Here is a 17,500-nt window from a genome sequence, read left to right on the forward strand (position 1 = left end):
TGGGCCCATATTACCATCACTGTTTTGCTTTGGTCGATTTCTTTGGCTCCAGACAACATGTTTGTAAGTTAAAAATGACAGATCAGTGGCCCTGTATACACGTTTGCCTTTTTCCAGACTTTTAAGCCCTGTTACTATACAATAGTTGTCGTCGTTAATCGATCATGGCTAAGCCTTTTGTCTTTCCGCTCACATTTTAGATAAATTACTCATTAGATCCCCTCGCCCATGTTCTATTAACGATCGAAAGCCAACTGCTTTGTTTTTCAGGTGTCAAGGAGTGGATTCGCAAGTGTTTGCCGCGGACCCCTCGTAATAAATAGTCGCTGTTTGTGTGAGACTCATTCCGAGTTCACTTAACCGATGAAGTGTAAGAAGATCTCAACCGGCGAAAATTTCATGTAGCAGTTATCCCTGGAATCCGGACCCCTGTTTTACAGCCGCTAGACAGGTGCTTACACAAGTCGTTCAAAGACAATTGGCTATTTTTCAGCATTTCTTGATTATATTTATTGCAGAAGTACTTACAGTGTCTCTAGCTTGGTATTGTGATTAAACACACCTCCGGGCAGTTTGTTCAGCTGGTTCTTCCACAGGTCCCTACCAACAAATCAGAACCTTAAGGCTTTCATACGCCTACCGAAAGAATAAACTTTATTACGAGTTAAAAATGCGACCACTCCACGCAAACCTATAAACATCTTAGGACAGCTCAGTCTCTCCAGACACTATTTGGACCTTAATGCACTGTGGTGAGAGGAATAAAGTGTTCAAAGCTAACTAGTGTAGAGAATTCATTTTCAGGGATACAAGGTGACGTTGAGAGGAATGCATGTGTTTCATACTAAATATGACATCAAATTTAACTTATTTGACAGCAACGTGATATCATAGCAAAAGAGTCTTATAATAATACAATACTTTATTTCAAAATAACATACAAATACATAGTTATTGAGAAAAAGGAAACCCAGAGGTTAGCCCTATATCAAGGGTCTCCTAAAGAAAAGAGGTCATTTGAAGTCACTATAAAAGACTAGTTAATAGAAATATGAAAAAATCAGATAAGAAACAGATAATCATCATAAATAAATATAAAATGGCCGTTCAATAAATATTCATATGATTCTTCAGTCTTAATTTAAACTTACTAACGTTAGGGCTATCGCGAAAATTGAATACATTAATAGGAAGATCGTTCCAAGGTTTGATAATTCTGACAAAGAAAGAATTCTTATAACAATTCAATTTTGCGAGTTTGGTTTGTAACTTATATGGATGGTTTGATCTGGACTTAGTGTTCCTGCACAATTCAAAATAGTCATTGAATTTTAATCCATTCAGATTGAATACGATCTTATAGCATTCCACCAGGGAAAGAAAATCCCTCCTTTTTACTAAAGAGTTCCATTTAAGAATTTTACACCTCTCCTCGTACGCCATCTCTTGTCTTCTTTGGTCTAAGGCGATTCGCGATTTCATGGATGTCTTTGACTAAGTGTGGTGAGCACACCGGGCAAGCGTATTCCAAGATTGGACGAACCAAGGTTTTGTACAAAATTGAGAAAATATCTTTATTTTTGCCGCCTACTGTGCGCTTAAGTAAGCCAAGTACCCTGTTTGCTTTATCGACTATTTGTTCAACATGTTTTGACCATTTCAGGTCACTCGCCATAATAACTCCAAGATCTTTATAATTAGATACATTTCGTAACACGGTACCCGATATATTGTACCGTGTGGATCTTTTGTCGTTGTTTTGTGAAATTCTCATGACTTCACATTTGGTAGAATTAAATTTCACCTGCCAACGATCCGCCCATAGGTCGAGGGTGGTCAGATCTATCTGCAAAGCAATAGAATCTTCCACGTTATTTATCTGTCGATAGATTTTGGTGTCATCAGCAAATAATTTGGCAGTAGACGTGATAATGTCAGGTATGTCGTTCACGTAAATAAGGAACATAACCGGCCCCAGTATTAAGCCCTGAGGGACACCAGATATAACAGGCGACCAATCCGAGTACGATCCACGTATCAGAACTCTTTGTTTTCGATTGGTTAAAAAGTTCCTAAACCACAGGTGTAGTTGCCCATCTATACCATAGCTGTTGAGTTTAAAAAGTAGGCGCTCATGGGGGACACAGTCGAACGCTTTTGAAAAGTCCAGAAATATTACATCAGATACTTTTGACGAATTTCTTGTTAAGCACCAGTCGTTATAACAGCTTAAGAGTTGCGACACTGTCGATCTGCCTTCCAAGTAGCCAAATTGGCTTGGGTTTAGTAGTTTATGTTCAGTCCAGAATGAGACAACTCTTGATGTTACAATCTTCTCAGCTGTTTTGCTAATGATGGATGTTAGCGAGATTTGGCGATAGTTTTCCTTCTGGTGTTTTGGTCCCTTTTTATGGACTGGAATAATTTGTGCAATTTTCCAGTCAATGGGCAGCGAGCCAGATTGAAAGGACTTGTTAAATAGATTACAAAGTGATGTAGATAGTTCCAGTGCGCATTCCTTTAGGATACGAGGCGATAATTTATCAGGACCTGGGGACTTGTGTATGTTTAGTTTTTTCAGATGTTTTTCCACTTCGCTAGGTGTACATGATACGTTGCATAACTTTTCTTAGAGAACATAATCGAATGCCGGAAGAGTCTTTTGTTATGTGTGAATACCGATGCAAAATATGCGTTCATGCGTTGTGCAATCTCTTGATCACCTGTGATTTCTGCACTTCCTTCTTTAAGGAACACTAGGTCGTTAGTACCTTTTCTTAATGATTTCATATAATTCCAAAAAGGCTTGGAATTATTCTCTACTTGTAATTTATCAGCGAGTGCTTTAAAATGGCTCCATTTGGCTGTGTTATATTTCTTTTTCAACGTGTTGTTCAAAATACAATAGGCGACCCAATGATCCTCGCTGTTAGATTTTTTGGCCTTTTTGTAGAGGTGTTTCGTTTTCCTGGACAATTTAATTAAGTCCTTCGTAATCCATGAAGCGATGTTTTTTCTTTTGTGACAGTACTTGGGTATACTTTCGTTAACCGCTGCGAAATAAAGATCTTTCCATGCTTCCCAATTAGCATTAAGGTCCTGTTGTTCTAACGTAAAATACCAAGGTGAATAACTGAACAGAGATCTTAGATGGTTCCAGTCTGCCTTGCTAAACGCATAATTTTCTTTCGTTGAGATCCGTTGTTGGTAGGGGCGAGTGTTTACGGTAAATGTTATTGAACTATGGTCAGAGAAAGGTTCACCGACTTCCAAGTTATTTATCAGGTCGATGTTTGTCCTCAGTACTAGGTCTAATATGTTATTTTCGCGAGTAGGCTCGCTTACTTAGTGATAATTGCATTGAATAACTGCGTTTCAATTGTGACATCAATTATGTTAGTCTTCGCAAAATGGTGTTTAAGGGAACTATAGGCGACAGTGTCAAAGCATGCATCCGATATTCGCCGAAGAATAAATCCGGATAGAAAAAGCTCAGAGCTAACAGTTGCGTCGCCCGCCATTTTCCGAGTTTATAAAAGCTGGTTTTTCTTTTGTAAGAAAGAAAACTCGGAAGAGTAGGCCTAAAAGGCACGTAAGATTAATGCCACGATGGAGAGGATGTTACCCCAACAGATCAAGGTTCTTTGTGAAGGCAATCCCAACTTTTGTTCTGGCAATTTTATCAAAGCCAGAAGAGTCAAAAATGGCGATGTTAGCAAAATAACAATGTGTCCCATACTAAACGAGCATTTTTAGTCCATAGACAACCAACGAAAAAGGGGGTTCTCTCCTCTAACGATTAATTGAACAGATACCTATTTGGCAAAAAGGCCACATCAGAAGAAAAAAAGAATTTAGGGATCTCAAGAATCAATTTATACCACAAAAAAGAAAAGAACCAGCAGCCTAGGCAAGAGCTCCCCTAGGGTAAATTGGGCGGATCAAAAAAATGGGTTTGATTAAAAGGCTCACTTCAAAATGTCAAATCACACTGGACTTCAAGACAGTGTGATTTGACAGTTTTGAAACCACAGCCCATGTTTCATACCTAGTCCGCACTCCGCGTTTTACACTGACCGGTTTTCAAATGTCTTCTTTGAAAAAAATGCAGAGTATTGATCCGGAGCTCTTTTCAGAGCTCGTAGAATCCCCGATCAATCCTGCATACCTACACATGTCTACACCGTCGCGACCGAGGAGTGAATGGACTGAGTCAGGAGATAGAAGTCGATAAAATGTCGAAATAAAAATTGGTTAATATCCTTACTCATAAACTAAACGAAGTGTGCTGTTAAGAGGGTAAGCATGAAAAGTAAAAACCGAACAAGTGATCACAAGAACAAGACTCAGTTGAATTTAAATAATTTCACAACCAGCAGATGCTTCCAAGGAGGCTTCAGCTCGCGGCTAGAGCGTGAGTCGTCAGTGTTTACTTCTTGCTCTTACCGCCTTGTAAAAACTGAAATCAGTTAACTGGGCAAAGTACATGTAATGAAAATTCTGAACACTTAACAGCTTCCGGTTTGCTCCAAAGTGCATGTAAATCAAAGAACGCGAGCCACTCAGTTGTCATTACAGCTTAAAAACCGTGTTTTCTAAGTTTTGAAGTTAGGGGGAGAAACACATACCATGCATTTTACCTTTCGACATACTCATCCGAAAAATTGGTTTTTGCCCTGAGCCGGAATCGAACCCACGTCTTCTTGATTACATTAATCTGCTGCGTTGCCAGCGTGGTAGCCTTGATGGTGTAGTGGCCTAGCATGCCCGACTAGTAATAAGGGGAAACGTGGGTTCGTTCCCCTCTCAGGGCATAAACCAAATTTTCAGATGAGTATGTCAAAAGGTAAAAAGCACGGTATGTGTTTCTCCCTCTAACATAGTCAATGCCTTTCATTTGCCTCGAAGTAACTTTCATGTAAGTTTTGAAGGCCCCAGAACTATTAGAGCTTGCGATGATGTACAGAACCCGATTATTCGGTGCTAAAACGCAGCTGTAAATTAAGATGGCATTGTTAAATTTTTGGACATGACCTCCAGCATCTTTAATTTTGATTGACACCGACTTGTGATCAACTTCACACACATAAGATTTTGATTGTCACCGTCTGATTTCTGGCGGAGAAACAGATCTAGAAACTGCTAACCAATCACAGTCAATCAGTTCTCGACTTACTAATCTCTGATACCCGGTCTTGTGAATTTTAGCACTGCAAGTATTGTTCTCACCATTTCCTAACTTATTACCTTCATTTGTCGAAAGTTAACATTACTTTTTACATTTTTACACTTTTACGACTTTAAGAATTAACGAAGCTATATACAAATTAAATGAAACGAAACGATACGAAACTAAAATTCGAGGGAAAAATGCCTAACGTTGAACTTTCTTAAACTCGATCGCATACTTACGAAAACTAACTGATGCACGATGAGAGAAAAAAAAAACAGAAAAAGACTTAAATATTTACTTCTGTACCTTTTATATTACGCTGTTTCCCAGAAGGGGCGACACCTATGTGTACAGTTAACAAATCTGGTTTTCCCAGTGGGGACGACACCTATATGATAATAACGTTACTTGATTCTCTTAAACAAGTACATATCCCCAAAAACAATGGCATCGTTGGCGATGCACAACATACGACCCCTGGATAGAATTCCTAATGGCTAGACAAAAACTGTGTTTGGCTAAGCCCCTATCCCACGGCGTACGGATATGCCGGCTGGTATCCTTGGTGGACTAATTCGGAAATCTGATACAAACTTTGTGAGCATTTTGTTTCATTAATTGGAGTTCAAAGGAAACAAAGAAAAAAAAGCAGACGGAATATAAATTACAACTGTAAATTTGAAGAGCAGTTTCGTAGTTCACCAATAGAAGCAATTGAACTGTAAGAGTATTCAAAACTGTACAAGTATACAATCTCCAGTTGCTGTACTCGTACTGATCACCTATTTCCAATTGACTTCAGGGGAAAGGAAGAGACGACTCCTATATTGCTGACCGAATACTCCAGTCTTAAGGGTGTGTTTTTTTTGGGGAAATTAAAAACCAAAGTATCCACAATCCAAGAGGATACCTCGGATCAAATCTAAGCCCAGAGTCTTGAGATTCACCGCTTCAGCGTTTTTCTTTGGGAAAACATTTGGAAAAAAATTGATAAGGGGTTTTCCATGCAAGTTGTAAAAACATGGCGAATTTTGTTGTTTCGATCTACGATAATCGAGATAGTCAATCAGGTACGATGGTGTTTTACTCTTAAACAAGTACGGTGACCTATATTTCTAATTATTGAATCACAATGGTGTACAAATGACCCCCTTCAAATAAATAAGAAATTAAAAACATTTATCGAAAGGAAAAAAAGATGTTAAATAATGCCTAAAAACGTACACATAACCCGTTAGCCAGGGATGTAAATGATGATCTTGAAAACAACGACTCGAGAAATGTTTTGAGTCGATGTCGTCTAAAGTTGAGTGATTTTTCCATAAACTATATAAGACAGTGTTTCGTATCCTCTAAACTTTCCACCTATCGAGTTTTTTTTCTAGTGTTACTTTAACAACCCCTTCGTTTAGCTACAGCAAAATGAACCCGGAGCCGATGAAATAACGCGCGTGATTAGAGCAAGCACGGTGACTTATCTATCTTATGATAGTTTTCAAAACAGGGATTAGTAGGGAACATTCAGAGAAAGTTTCAAGAAAATCGTTTGACAACTTTTCTTTCTGAGGAATCACCTTAAATATTTAAACTCAAATTTTTGAGTTCAGAAACTCGAAATCTGGAGTTAAGAAACTCGAATTTTAGCGTTTGCAAACTCGAAATTTCGAGTTCACAAACTGGGTGCTGTGGAGAGATTTCCAAAAAGACAAATAAGTAAGAAAGACAAAATCTCCTATGTGCTGAAGTTGCTAAATCCACCATATCAAAGTGACTCGCCTCATCAATAAATATCGAAGAATAAAAGATTCCTTCATGACAGAAAAACATGTTGCCACTTTTAATCCCGTGGTGCTGCTAGAAACCAAGAGGAATTAATTTTTGACCCTGCAATTCTTCTTCTTTAGAATACCTTGTCACAACCAAAAAGAGTCAGCGGCATCGAAAGAGCTATCATGAACCCTTTCATAAAAGAGTTCGTGAATTCATCAAACAGTCCACATCACATATTACGACCAATTTCCTTTCAGTGCAATCCCATAAAAAAGTAGATACTGGTCATAGTTGGGCCATTAAAGATAGGTGCTTCCTGAAGAATCCCATTCCGGAAGGAAAAATCTGGACGGTTACTCCAAGTGCCCTCACCAGACCACGCAACCCACGCAAAAGTCGCCTGAACCAAAATACTTCAGAGAAATTTGTATAGCTATAGGTTATCGTTGTACGGCAAACAAGAATCATGATTATTTGTTTATTTTGGACATGATCGGGATGTTTCTCGCGACGTCACTAATTGTTATTAATATGCCATCAGAACCTAATTGGCTGTTGAAACAATGTCTTCTTTTGTTCCGTGGTTGGCAAATTTCAATATCAAAACAAATGTGACGTCAACGTTTGTAAACAAAAATTATAGCTATTGTTACAATGATAATGTATGATTACACTGTGAATCATGTGGATAAGACAAAGTACTCCAGGCGATGCGCACGTTGAGGCTTGTACTTTTTCGAAGTGTGCTGGAACACTTTTGCAAAGAAAAGTGGATGATTAAATCATAGGTGGAAATGCGCATAAGTACACAGCATATATGGAAAAAGAATTTTCTCTGACTTCAAAAAATACCAGGCTAGCCCTAGCAATGAGCAGATAGAAGAAACAAATAACGATAGAAGGCATTTTTAACGTTTTTTGATAAATGATTAAACAAAAAACCCTGGCTTTCTATGGAAACCAAAATGTATTTTCGTCAATACTTCACTAGTGGGTATGTCAAGTAAATCTTCAGTTTCCACTCGTCACTGACTCAACATAAAGCTCACTTCTGCTTGAATAAACGATAGAAAATTATTCTGAAAACGAAGCTTCGTGTTCGCTCGATCATGATTTATCGACTTCGGAGTGATCGTTTGACTTCGAAAAACGTTTTGAGCTACCTACCTGTGATTATGAAGATTTAGACTCATGGATACTGAGTAAAAAGCAGCCGCATAAAAACGAGAAAGGGCTCAAGAGGAAGAACAAGAGGAAATGCTTCGAGATCGTTCGAATTATAATAAGTGAGATTAGATGGTATGGTGGAGTTGTGATTTTGTCTGTTTACTCATTGTTTCCTTCATTTGTAAAAATTCAAATGTACGTTTTGTTCTTTTGACGAGGTAACAAAGGCAGAGGAATGCTTAAAGGCAGAGGAATGCTTCTGCGGTAGCGAAATTGATCGGTGCCAGGGGAAGCTGGAAGCAGTTGTAGATAATGGAGAACTACCACCGATCTGCCTGGGTTTAAATCTTGTTGTCTAGAGGAGTGGGTTTGAGGAATAGCGAAGAACGAGGTATACACACATCAATGTATGAGCAACTGCGAAGTCTCAGTAAGTGCCAAATTGAGCTTATTATACAGCACTTTAATACTGAAACTTCGCAGTTTGGCCTTGCTCGTACATGAATGTGTATCGCTTGTTCTTTCGGTTTCTTAATCTATGGCGACTATTTTTTAAAACCCACTCGTCTAGATTGAACAAACAAGATTGAAACCCAGGCAGATCAGTGGTACTGTAGTTCTCCGTCATCTGCAACTGCTTTCACCTTCTCCACGCACCGATCAATTTCGCTAGTCACAGCAGAAGCATTCCTTAGCCTTTCGAAGAACAACACGTACATTTGCACCAAGAAAAAATGACGAGAAATATGAATTTTACAGACAAATCACAACTCCAACATACCATGTAATGTCACTCAATTCGAAACGGTCTCGAAGCATTTCCTCTTGTAAGTTCTTCCTCTTGAGCTCTTTCCCGTCGATATGTGCCTGCTTTTTCCTCAGTAGCCACGAGTCTAACCTTCATAATCACAGGTAAGTGACTCAGAATGTTTTTCGAAGTCAAACGAATACTCCGAAGTATTCCGAAAAATCATGATCGATAGAAGACGAAGCCTCACTTTTAGACATGTTTTCCATTGTTTACTTAAAGTAGCAGCCAGCTTTGTGTTGAGTAAGTGACGTCATCAGTCCTTGCTCCAGGCTTTCTGGAATAAGTATGCTGGCGACATACCAAAAATGGCGGATGCTATGAAAAACAAGTATTTCGAGGTAACAACTTTGAAATGTGGGTTAGAGTAAGTTAAATTCATAATGTGAAAAGCATATACAACATTTTAGTGGCGTTTACTCGAGGATTTGAGACTTTTTGAAAAACCGTGTTTTTTCGTCAGAGTACCCCTGTAAAAAATACAAGGCTACATCTAGCAATGAGCAAATACAGGAAACAAATAACAATAGAAGGCATTTTTAAAGTCTTTTGACAATTGATTAAGCAAAAGTGCATTTCCCGTTAACACTTTACTAGTGGGTATATCAAGTAATAAACAAATCTTAAGTTTGCCAGTCGGAAGTGGGAAACTTCAGCATTTTGTGTAAGCCCCTCGTAAAGTTGTCAGATTTTTGTCATGTGATAACGTTGTTAAATCTAGAAAAACTTGTACAAGTGTAGCCTGTGAGAGTGTTCAGTAATATGCTTTCTTTAAAGTCACAACAAAAGCTTTGAATCATTTTCCAATGTTACGAATGAATTGGCGCTGATATGTCTTGATTGCGTAAATCCACACACGGTGTTCTACAAGGATCCATCATGGGGCCGGTTTTACTTAATGTTCACAGCAAATATTTGCATAGCTTTCCAGATCACTGCTCCTTAGAATCTTACGTGGACGCGCTTCCAAGTTACATCTATCATTCTCAGTTATGGATATCAACGGTGCAGCTCGATAAATAACCGAGGGCCTAAGCCGAAGTCGCTGCATGTTGCTACGAAAACAGCCTTCTGATTAACCCGGATGAAACAAAATTGCTTTTAATTGGTACTCGTCAAATGACTTAAAATGACTTAATCGAATCCCCGATCCATTCACTTCTGAATAATATGGTTCCCCGTTAGAGGGCTTTTATTTAGCACATGGGGGGGGGGGGGGGGCCGGGGGTTGGCAAAATTATTTGGAAAGTCCTTTATACATTACCCAACCCTCTCTCCCTCTCTATAGCAAGGGCAACGATTACAAGTTATATATGAAAGCAGAACAGCTAAGCCAGTTCGTCCAATGCATTCATAATGTTGTATTAGGATGTTGATATTCAACATTTTCAACTCAACAATCATCTTTATCCTTAAAAACAACAATTTAGCTTGCATACCATCACAAAAGCGCAATATATTGCATCTGTCACTTTTCAAACCAGCCAAGGCATGGTGCGTAGAATCATCCTCTTGCAGCTATAGAGACTCAGAATAGGTAATAACTTTTTAAACTGTCCAAACTAAACAAATACATGAAGGGTCACACAATATCTGCATCACCACAAAGGTTACAACGATGTGTATGAATTATTGTAGGGAAAATTTGGATATAGAGTTTGTTAAGTTGCAATCCCTTATTCTATTCTTGTAGCTCAGTTGCGCACGTAATAACTAGTATTGAGTAGAAGAATATTTAGGTCTAGACATGTACAAAAAATCTCGGGATATTTTTTAGATATTTAGAAGATTTTGAGACATTTACAAAATCTCGAGATATTTGGAAAAAAATTGTGATGTTTAAAATCTTTTAGGGAACAACTATGAAGTCACGATTTTTTCACAGAAAATGGAGAAGGAAAGCAACTTTTTAAGTTGAATGCTACTTACAGACCCAGAAATTCAAACAAAATTAACAAATCCTACCGTATGGGCATGCAGTAATCACATGCACCAGTATTCTCCATTTGTAATAAGATATTTCAACGCTCCGAGTTAACAGATGCTAAATTCTTGGAGGCTGCAGGGTACTGAAATCCAAGGACAAATTGAAGTAAAATTGTTTAGAGTTTTGTTGTATGCCTTTCAAGGACACCCTTGAATTGCCTGTATTGCCTTATAATTTGTTAGGTTATTGCTGTATTTTTTATGAGAATAAAGACAGATAAAGACAGATATTTTTGGGATATTTAGAGAAAAATCAAGATTTTAGAATTTACAGAAGCATATTTAGGCGATTTCAAGTGATATTTGTGTGTTGGGTCAACTAAATTAGTGTCAAAATTTAAAAAAAAAAACTTGTACCTTTGCTTCATTCAGCTTTGAAATCAGCGTAGTGACGCGGGAAAGCCAACTTATAAAGTTTCAAACAAATCACCCCCCCCCCCCTCCTCCCCCTTCAAAAGGCTTCTCAATATGTAACAGCCCCCTTAATACTATCCGAAAATAACGTAACCTCCACTCTACAATTTTGTCAACCTCCTCCTCCCCGTGTGCTAATAAATGAAAGCCCCCTTATGTAAATTCCTATGAAGTTCGCGGAAGGCCTAGCGATGCTTTTGACGACGTTGGTCCATTTTTCGGAAGCAGATCGATTTGGTTTCCAAGCAAAGCACTGTGTATTTAAGACAACTTCAAGGATCGGAATGCAGGGATGGTGCAGTGGTGAGAGCACTAGGCTCCCATCGCTGTGGCCCCGGGATCGATTCCCGTCATATGTGGATTGAGTTTGTTGGTTCTTTAATCTGCAACGATAGGTGTTTCCCCGGGTACTTTTCCCCTCTCCTCAAAAACAAACATTTGATTTGATTTGCGTTAATTGTTAATTTCATTTTATAATTGGTGTCCCCAATTAGTGCTCCAGCGATAGAATGACTAAGCTCCTTTCTTTTCCTTTCACTTTTTTACCAATTATCATCAATTCTTCGAATAAATATTTGTATCAGTTTATTCATAAAAAAGCGATTCCGTTTAAAAATAGAAGGTACCCGCCTTTCACTGCGAAAGATAATCGATTGCAAACAATGGATAGAAAACTAAAATCAATTGAATTCCAAATAAACAAGAAAATGTCTAAACGAAAATTGACCGTTGTCATAGGGCGAACGGCAACACTCCGACATTCTTAAGTGTGATATTAAAAACAGTAGCGCAAACAATTACTCACAAAGCTTTTTGTCTTTTAGCCCCACCCTGACAGGTTAATGACCTAAGCGATATTTCTAGCGCGTGCCATCTGTGACCAATGACAGCGACTCGTGTCACACCTCTCCACACTCCTTGACTGACACGCGTAGCAAAGGCGATGCTGAGGACGTGACTGGTTCTCCTGCCTGTGCCTCTGGTTATTTGCTCTTTCAGCTGAGATTTGGGATTTTTCGATCGTCTCCTTAAGAGATGCGAGATCAGACTCTAGTGCTGCTAAAGTAGTCACCAAACTGTTTGGTTTACTTTCTTTTTTTATGACTTCCCACTTTCATTTTGTGATACTTGACTTGGTTGTGTCTACTTCGGGTCATTAGAAACTGGGGCACTCGTCACCTAGTTAACCCTTAACCCTTTCTTACTAGCCACACCGGGCTTGTTCTGGCGTTCAGTCCTAGCTGACATGATCTGATTGATTTTTTTCATGAGCTGTTCATCACTAACTGCTGCTTTCTCACAATTCAATACAATCAAAATGAAAGAAACACCATGCAGTCATTTCGAGAGAGTAAACAACTGCTTTTTAGAAACTTTTTCAGTCACAGCAATTTACCAAACTCACTGCTGCTAGGCTATAGAAGCAAAGTTAATTAAATATACACAATAAGTAGTTGTTTATCATGTGGTTATATGATAAACTACCATAAATGACTCAATAAATGCTTAGCATTCCTCGCTCTATAAGGATGCCTTTTTAAAAATTGTGCTTGCAGTTTGCCCATTTAGTTAAGTATGAAACTTACAGATGATCAGTATTTACTGGCAAGGGTCCTGGAATTGACGTCAGTTTCTGCCATGAACAATTAACGGTCAACGATGTCTCCGATCTCTCAAAAGAGCATCTACAGGGCTTTGGACATGCTGACAACCGGGGAGAAAAAGATTAAATTGGCACTTTTTCTTAGAAAAGGGCAAGACACGTTTAAAATTCTCGTGCAACATCTATCAAGTAAAAAGATCAAACACTTCTTACAGTACCCTGATTTCTAGTTTTGCGCTGATTTGGTAGTATAGCATACATTAATTTGTTGAACAGTAATACTGATAATCAATGCAATAAATATTTTTATTTGAATTTCAGGTTATAGACGAAATGGAGAAGTGACCCTGACACTTATCTGGACATTTTAAGTAATTGTCTCCTATGGACAACTGATAAATTCAAGTGGCCTCAACGATATTCGAACCCTCAGTGCGATGCCGGTTCAAAGCTCTATCAACTAAGCTATGAAGCCACTCAGTTGGGAGCAGGTCGATTTGTTGGGCTCTATTTCGTCTATAATCCACATTTCAGATAAAAGCAATTTCTTCATTCATCGACTCCTTCACGGAAACACATGAGCCCAACAAATTTAGCTGCTCCCAACTGAGTGGCTTCATAGCTCGGCTCAATGAACATTGCAGAGGTCGTGGGTTGGAATCCCGTTGAAGCCCTGAACTTTTTCGAGTGTATATAAGAGAAAATTGATTAAGGTGGCTCAAGCCAGTTTCAACACTTCGAAAACATTCTCTTTAGAACTAATGACGCTAAAACACTGTATTACGTAACAGCAATGTTATGGTACCATATGAAACACTGATTATTTCCAAGCAAGATGTGGTCATTATTGTGGTGTAATAAATGAGATGAGCAACTAAATCCAAAATATAGGGTGTTTTTGCTGGGCTTTCCCGTTGCCATGGTGACGCATTTCATCACAACAATGACTGCATCTTGTTCAGCAACAATTGGCGTTTCATATGGTATCATAATATTGCTAATACTTGATACAGCATTGTATTGCTGATCCTTCTAATAAGAGCGTTACTTGGAAGCGTTGACACTAGTTTGAGCCACCTTAAATTGTCCCTATAAGTGCGAGGATCACTTTTTCATTTCAAATACTGATAAAGGTATTGATAACCATAATTTCCATTACGATAACTACCTTCCATCCCCCCAACCCCTTGAGTCCGTTGAAAAGGTCATATACATCAAAACCTAACAGAGTCGTAAAATCAGGCAACAGGAGTGATCGGCTCCAGCAGAGGAGGACCTGTACCAATCTAACTTGATAAGAGAGCGACATCCATGATCTAAAAAAGCTATTCCAGCAGAACCAAAGAAAAAGCAGGCTCTTATTAGGCATTTTGACCTAAGAATAAAGGAAATTCTAGCATTCTCACCATTGATTAGGGTTCGTTCATCAGTTCCATACTTGTTCGTGGCCCTACATGTGTAGTTTCCTTCTTCGTTGATCTGAACACTTGCAGAGTTTGTTCTATTCACCAGTGTTGTCAAATTCTTGGTAATGGTTATTTCTATAGGAGAGCTACCAATTGCTGAACACCGAAGCTTCGTAGAATATATTGCCCGTCCTGGCCACGGCATAACAACTTTTGGTGACACTAAGGAAAGGAAATTTTTTTATGATATTCTGAGCAAAATATATGCAAGTTCAAACGTATTGCGATCCACTGAACCAAATTTCTGGGAAAAAATTGGGAGAATGTTCGTTTTCCTGAGACATGCTGTCCACGCTGTACACGAAGTATTGTTTGTTATTTGTTTGAGAAGGTTGAAGTTTTGGCAGCTATTCAGCTGATGTGGACCTGTTATACCCACCCACCCATACACCCACAGAAGACAGCAACAACGCCGGGAAATTCATTCCCTACTCTTCTCGAATACTGTGTGGGTTCATTAATGTTCCACAGGGAACTAATGAACATAGAATATATTTATAAGACGGGGCATACGCTTTATAGTCCTTATCCAAGAAGACTTGAAAGTCTAACCATATCCGGGTGTAACTACAAAGGCAGCACTTTCTCCTCAATTATTTTAAGACCCTGAGTGTTGGTCCGGCCGGAGTCGAACTGACGACCTTCTGCATGGCAGCCTGTTGTTCAACCAACTGAGCCACTGGTGCGCGGTGAATTATCAAGAAATTGACAACACTGGTATAACAACTTGTCTCCTCTACAGACTCACTTCAGTTATGGAAACCTTTTTACGCTTTCACTATTGAAAATTACAAACAAAGTAGACATGGAAAGTGTTTTGTCTATCGACTCGAAGAATGAGAACGTCTGAAAAAGCATGCACTATTCATCTGTGTGGTCTCCAGTTGCAAGATGTAAAGTGTAGCCACTTTCTCAAAGAAAGTGTTCTATCAGTGAAATAATATGTGAAGTGTTCTATCTTTTCGATACTTTTCATTTTCATGTCAATCATTCACTTCATGAAATTACAGTGAGACGACTGCATTCAAAACATCAAATATGTGATGGCTTTGTTTTTCAGTAAGGGATAAAAGACAAATTTACATCCATGAAGCAGTGTCGCAGTTTTTTGGCGTATCCAGAAAAGCGGGGAACTTTGGATTTAAGTTAAGCGCATTGAGCTCTTTTATGGTTGAATAAAAGAATGCTCTCCTCATTACTTCGGTTCTTGATTTTGGACAACGGTATGATGTCTTAGCTCTTGTCTGATGATTGCGCACAAAACGAAGGGTGTCCAAACTTGCAGTAAGGTATTCTGGCGCTCTCCCATCAATAACTTTCTATAAAAAACCGAGTTTATTGATCTTGAACATTTGATCAATTGGTAGCCATTTAAGCTTTTGAAAATTATCAAACGATCGTGCATCCTGAGGACTGTCCAAAATTTTGAAGTTTAAACAGTTCGTCTAGGTTGGTTTGGCTACAGTTGCTCCAAACAGTACAACAATACTTAAAGAGTGGCTTCATACTTGCATTGTAGAGAAGCAATCGATATTTGGTGGGGAGATATCTCCGAGCTCTTCCTAAAATTGCAATTCTTTAAAGCAGTTTCCCGGGCAGTATGTCAATATGTTCGGTCAAGGTGGTTTAGTGGTCATCAATCGTGCCTCCCACCTCTGTGACCCAGCTTCAACTCTGGCCTCGGGTCGTATGTGGGCTGAGTTTCAGTCGATCTCAACCTGACTCCGAGGGGTTTTCTCCGGGTTTTCCGATTTTCCACCCTTTCCCAGTCAATAGGCCATTTCCGAGTTCATGTCTGCCTCCTCTTCAAATCGAGTCTAAGTGCGAATTTTTTGCGATGGTAATTAGTTGTACTTTACATATGGATGAAAAGTAATTTTCATTCGCACTTTTACTCGCTTTGAAGAGAAGGTAGACATGAACTCGGAAATGGTCTGACTGGGTTTACGGTGCTCCGAGATCAAACATGGATCGTGTGGCGGCAGCCGTGGACGCCTAACATGCATTACCTTTAACTTGTCTTTTCGAAAACCGAAGTTTGATTTTCTGTTTTTCGAAATTAAGAGAATTTCCGAAATTGGTGAAATTCGAGTTTATGGAATATACACCAACTGCCAGAGAACTGTGGTTTTAAAATGTGGAGCTCAGCGAGTCTTCAGTGTCTCTAGACGTTAGTGGATATTCCCCTCAAAAACCCCTTTACACACGATCTTCAACAGAAACACATTCAAGTTAAGTTATTCTTGCATGCCAAACATGAAATCAATCATTGCGTCACACAACAAATTAATCCTCTCCAATGACACGTCCACGACACCACAAAGACCTGAAAAGGAGTGCAACTGCCGGAAAAAAGATGAATGCCCTCTTCAAGAAAATGCCTTAAAACAAAAGTACCTGCCGGGAGGGAACGGCGTGGGTCCTACCCTAAATTGTTTTTTCGGTATGTCTCAGCCTACGCCTGTATCCCCTCTGTGGTCTGATATTGTGGAGAATACGCCTGTGCCTTCCTCTGTTTCTGGAGCTGGCCAATCTGATTCGCCATCCCACATGGATACCAGTCCTGGAGGCTCTTATGCTGATAGAGTGACTCTTGGTGCTGTTGATTCTCGTCCAAAAGTTTCCAGTGTAGCTCCGCGTCGCAGGTCTTATCTGTTTTCTTTTGAAAGAGAGCATTTTGATGTTTTGAATGTCATGCCTGATCGTCCTGCTTCTGCATACTTCACACTCCCTGACAGCTCAGTTACGACCAAGCAAATCTTTGATAGCTTGGTGAGAGATGGTTTTCCTCCGACGTCAGTCCGTTGCCTTCAGAGATCCCAGAATGGGTCAGGAGTCCTCAGCTTTACGAAAGAGGAGATCCGAAACAAATTTCTGCAGCAGTCGTCTTTCTTTGTTGGAAACCAGCCTCATGCAGCTCATCTTGCAGGCAGAGCCTTGTCTTATGTTGTTGTGTACGACGCTCCTTTTGAGTTACCTGACTCGGCTTTGACCTTCCGTCTGTCGAAGTATGGCACTGTTTACTCCCAGCGTCGCTCCTCCGTCCAGGGCTTCCCCCAGGTCCAGAATGTTATCCGTACTCTTCGCATGTGTATCGATGACCCCATCCCGTC

At 39.4% G+C, this 17,500-nt stretch overlaps 1 protein-coding gene and 1 long non-coding RNA gene across 2 annotated transcripts in view; both read right to left on the reverse strand.

The window, feature by feature from the left end:
- LOC138002436 (leucine-rich repeat and transmembrane domain-containing protein 2-like) overlaps positions 1–17,500 on the reverse strand; it is a 255,737-nt gene that overhangs the window by 184 nt on the left and 238,053 nt on the right. Inside the window, exon 5 of the mRNA XM_068848476.1 lies at positions 529–600. Coding sequence (XP_068704577.1) covers positions 529–600 — 72 coding nt within the window. The remainder of the gene's footprint in view (positions 1–528; positions 601–17,500) is intronic.
- The window catches only part of LOC138003254 (uncharacterized), a 17,551-nt gene continuing 14,384 nt past the window's right edge, over positions 14,334–17,500 (reverse strand). The window contains exon 3 of the long non-coding RNA XR_011123454.1: positions 14,334–14,549. This is a non-coding gene — a long non-coding RNA (uncharacterized lncRNA). The remainder of the gene's footprint in view (positions 14,550–17,500) is intronic.

The sequence above is a fragment of the Montipora foliosa genome, chromosome 5, assembly GCF_036669935.1.
Source record: "Montipora foliosa isolate CH-2021 chromosome 5, ASM3666993v2, whole genome shotgun sequence".
NCBI lineage: Eukaryota > Metazoa > Cnidaria > Anthozoa > Scleractinia > Acroporidae > Montipora > Montipora foliosa.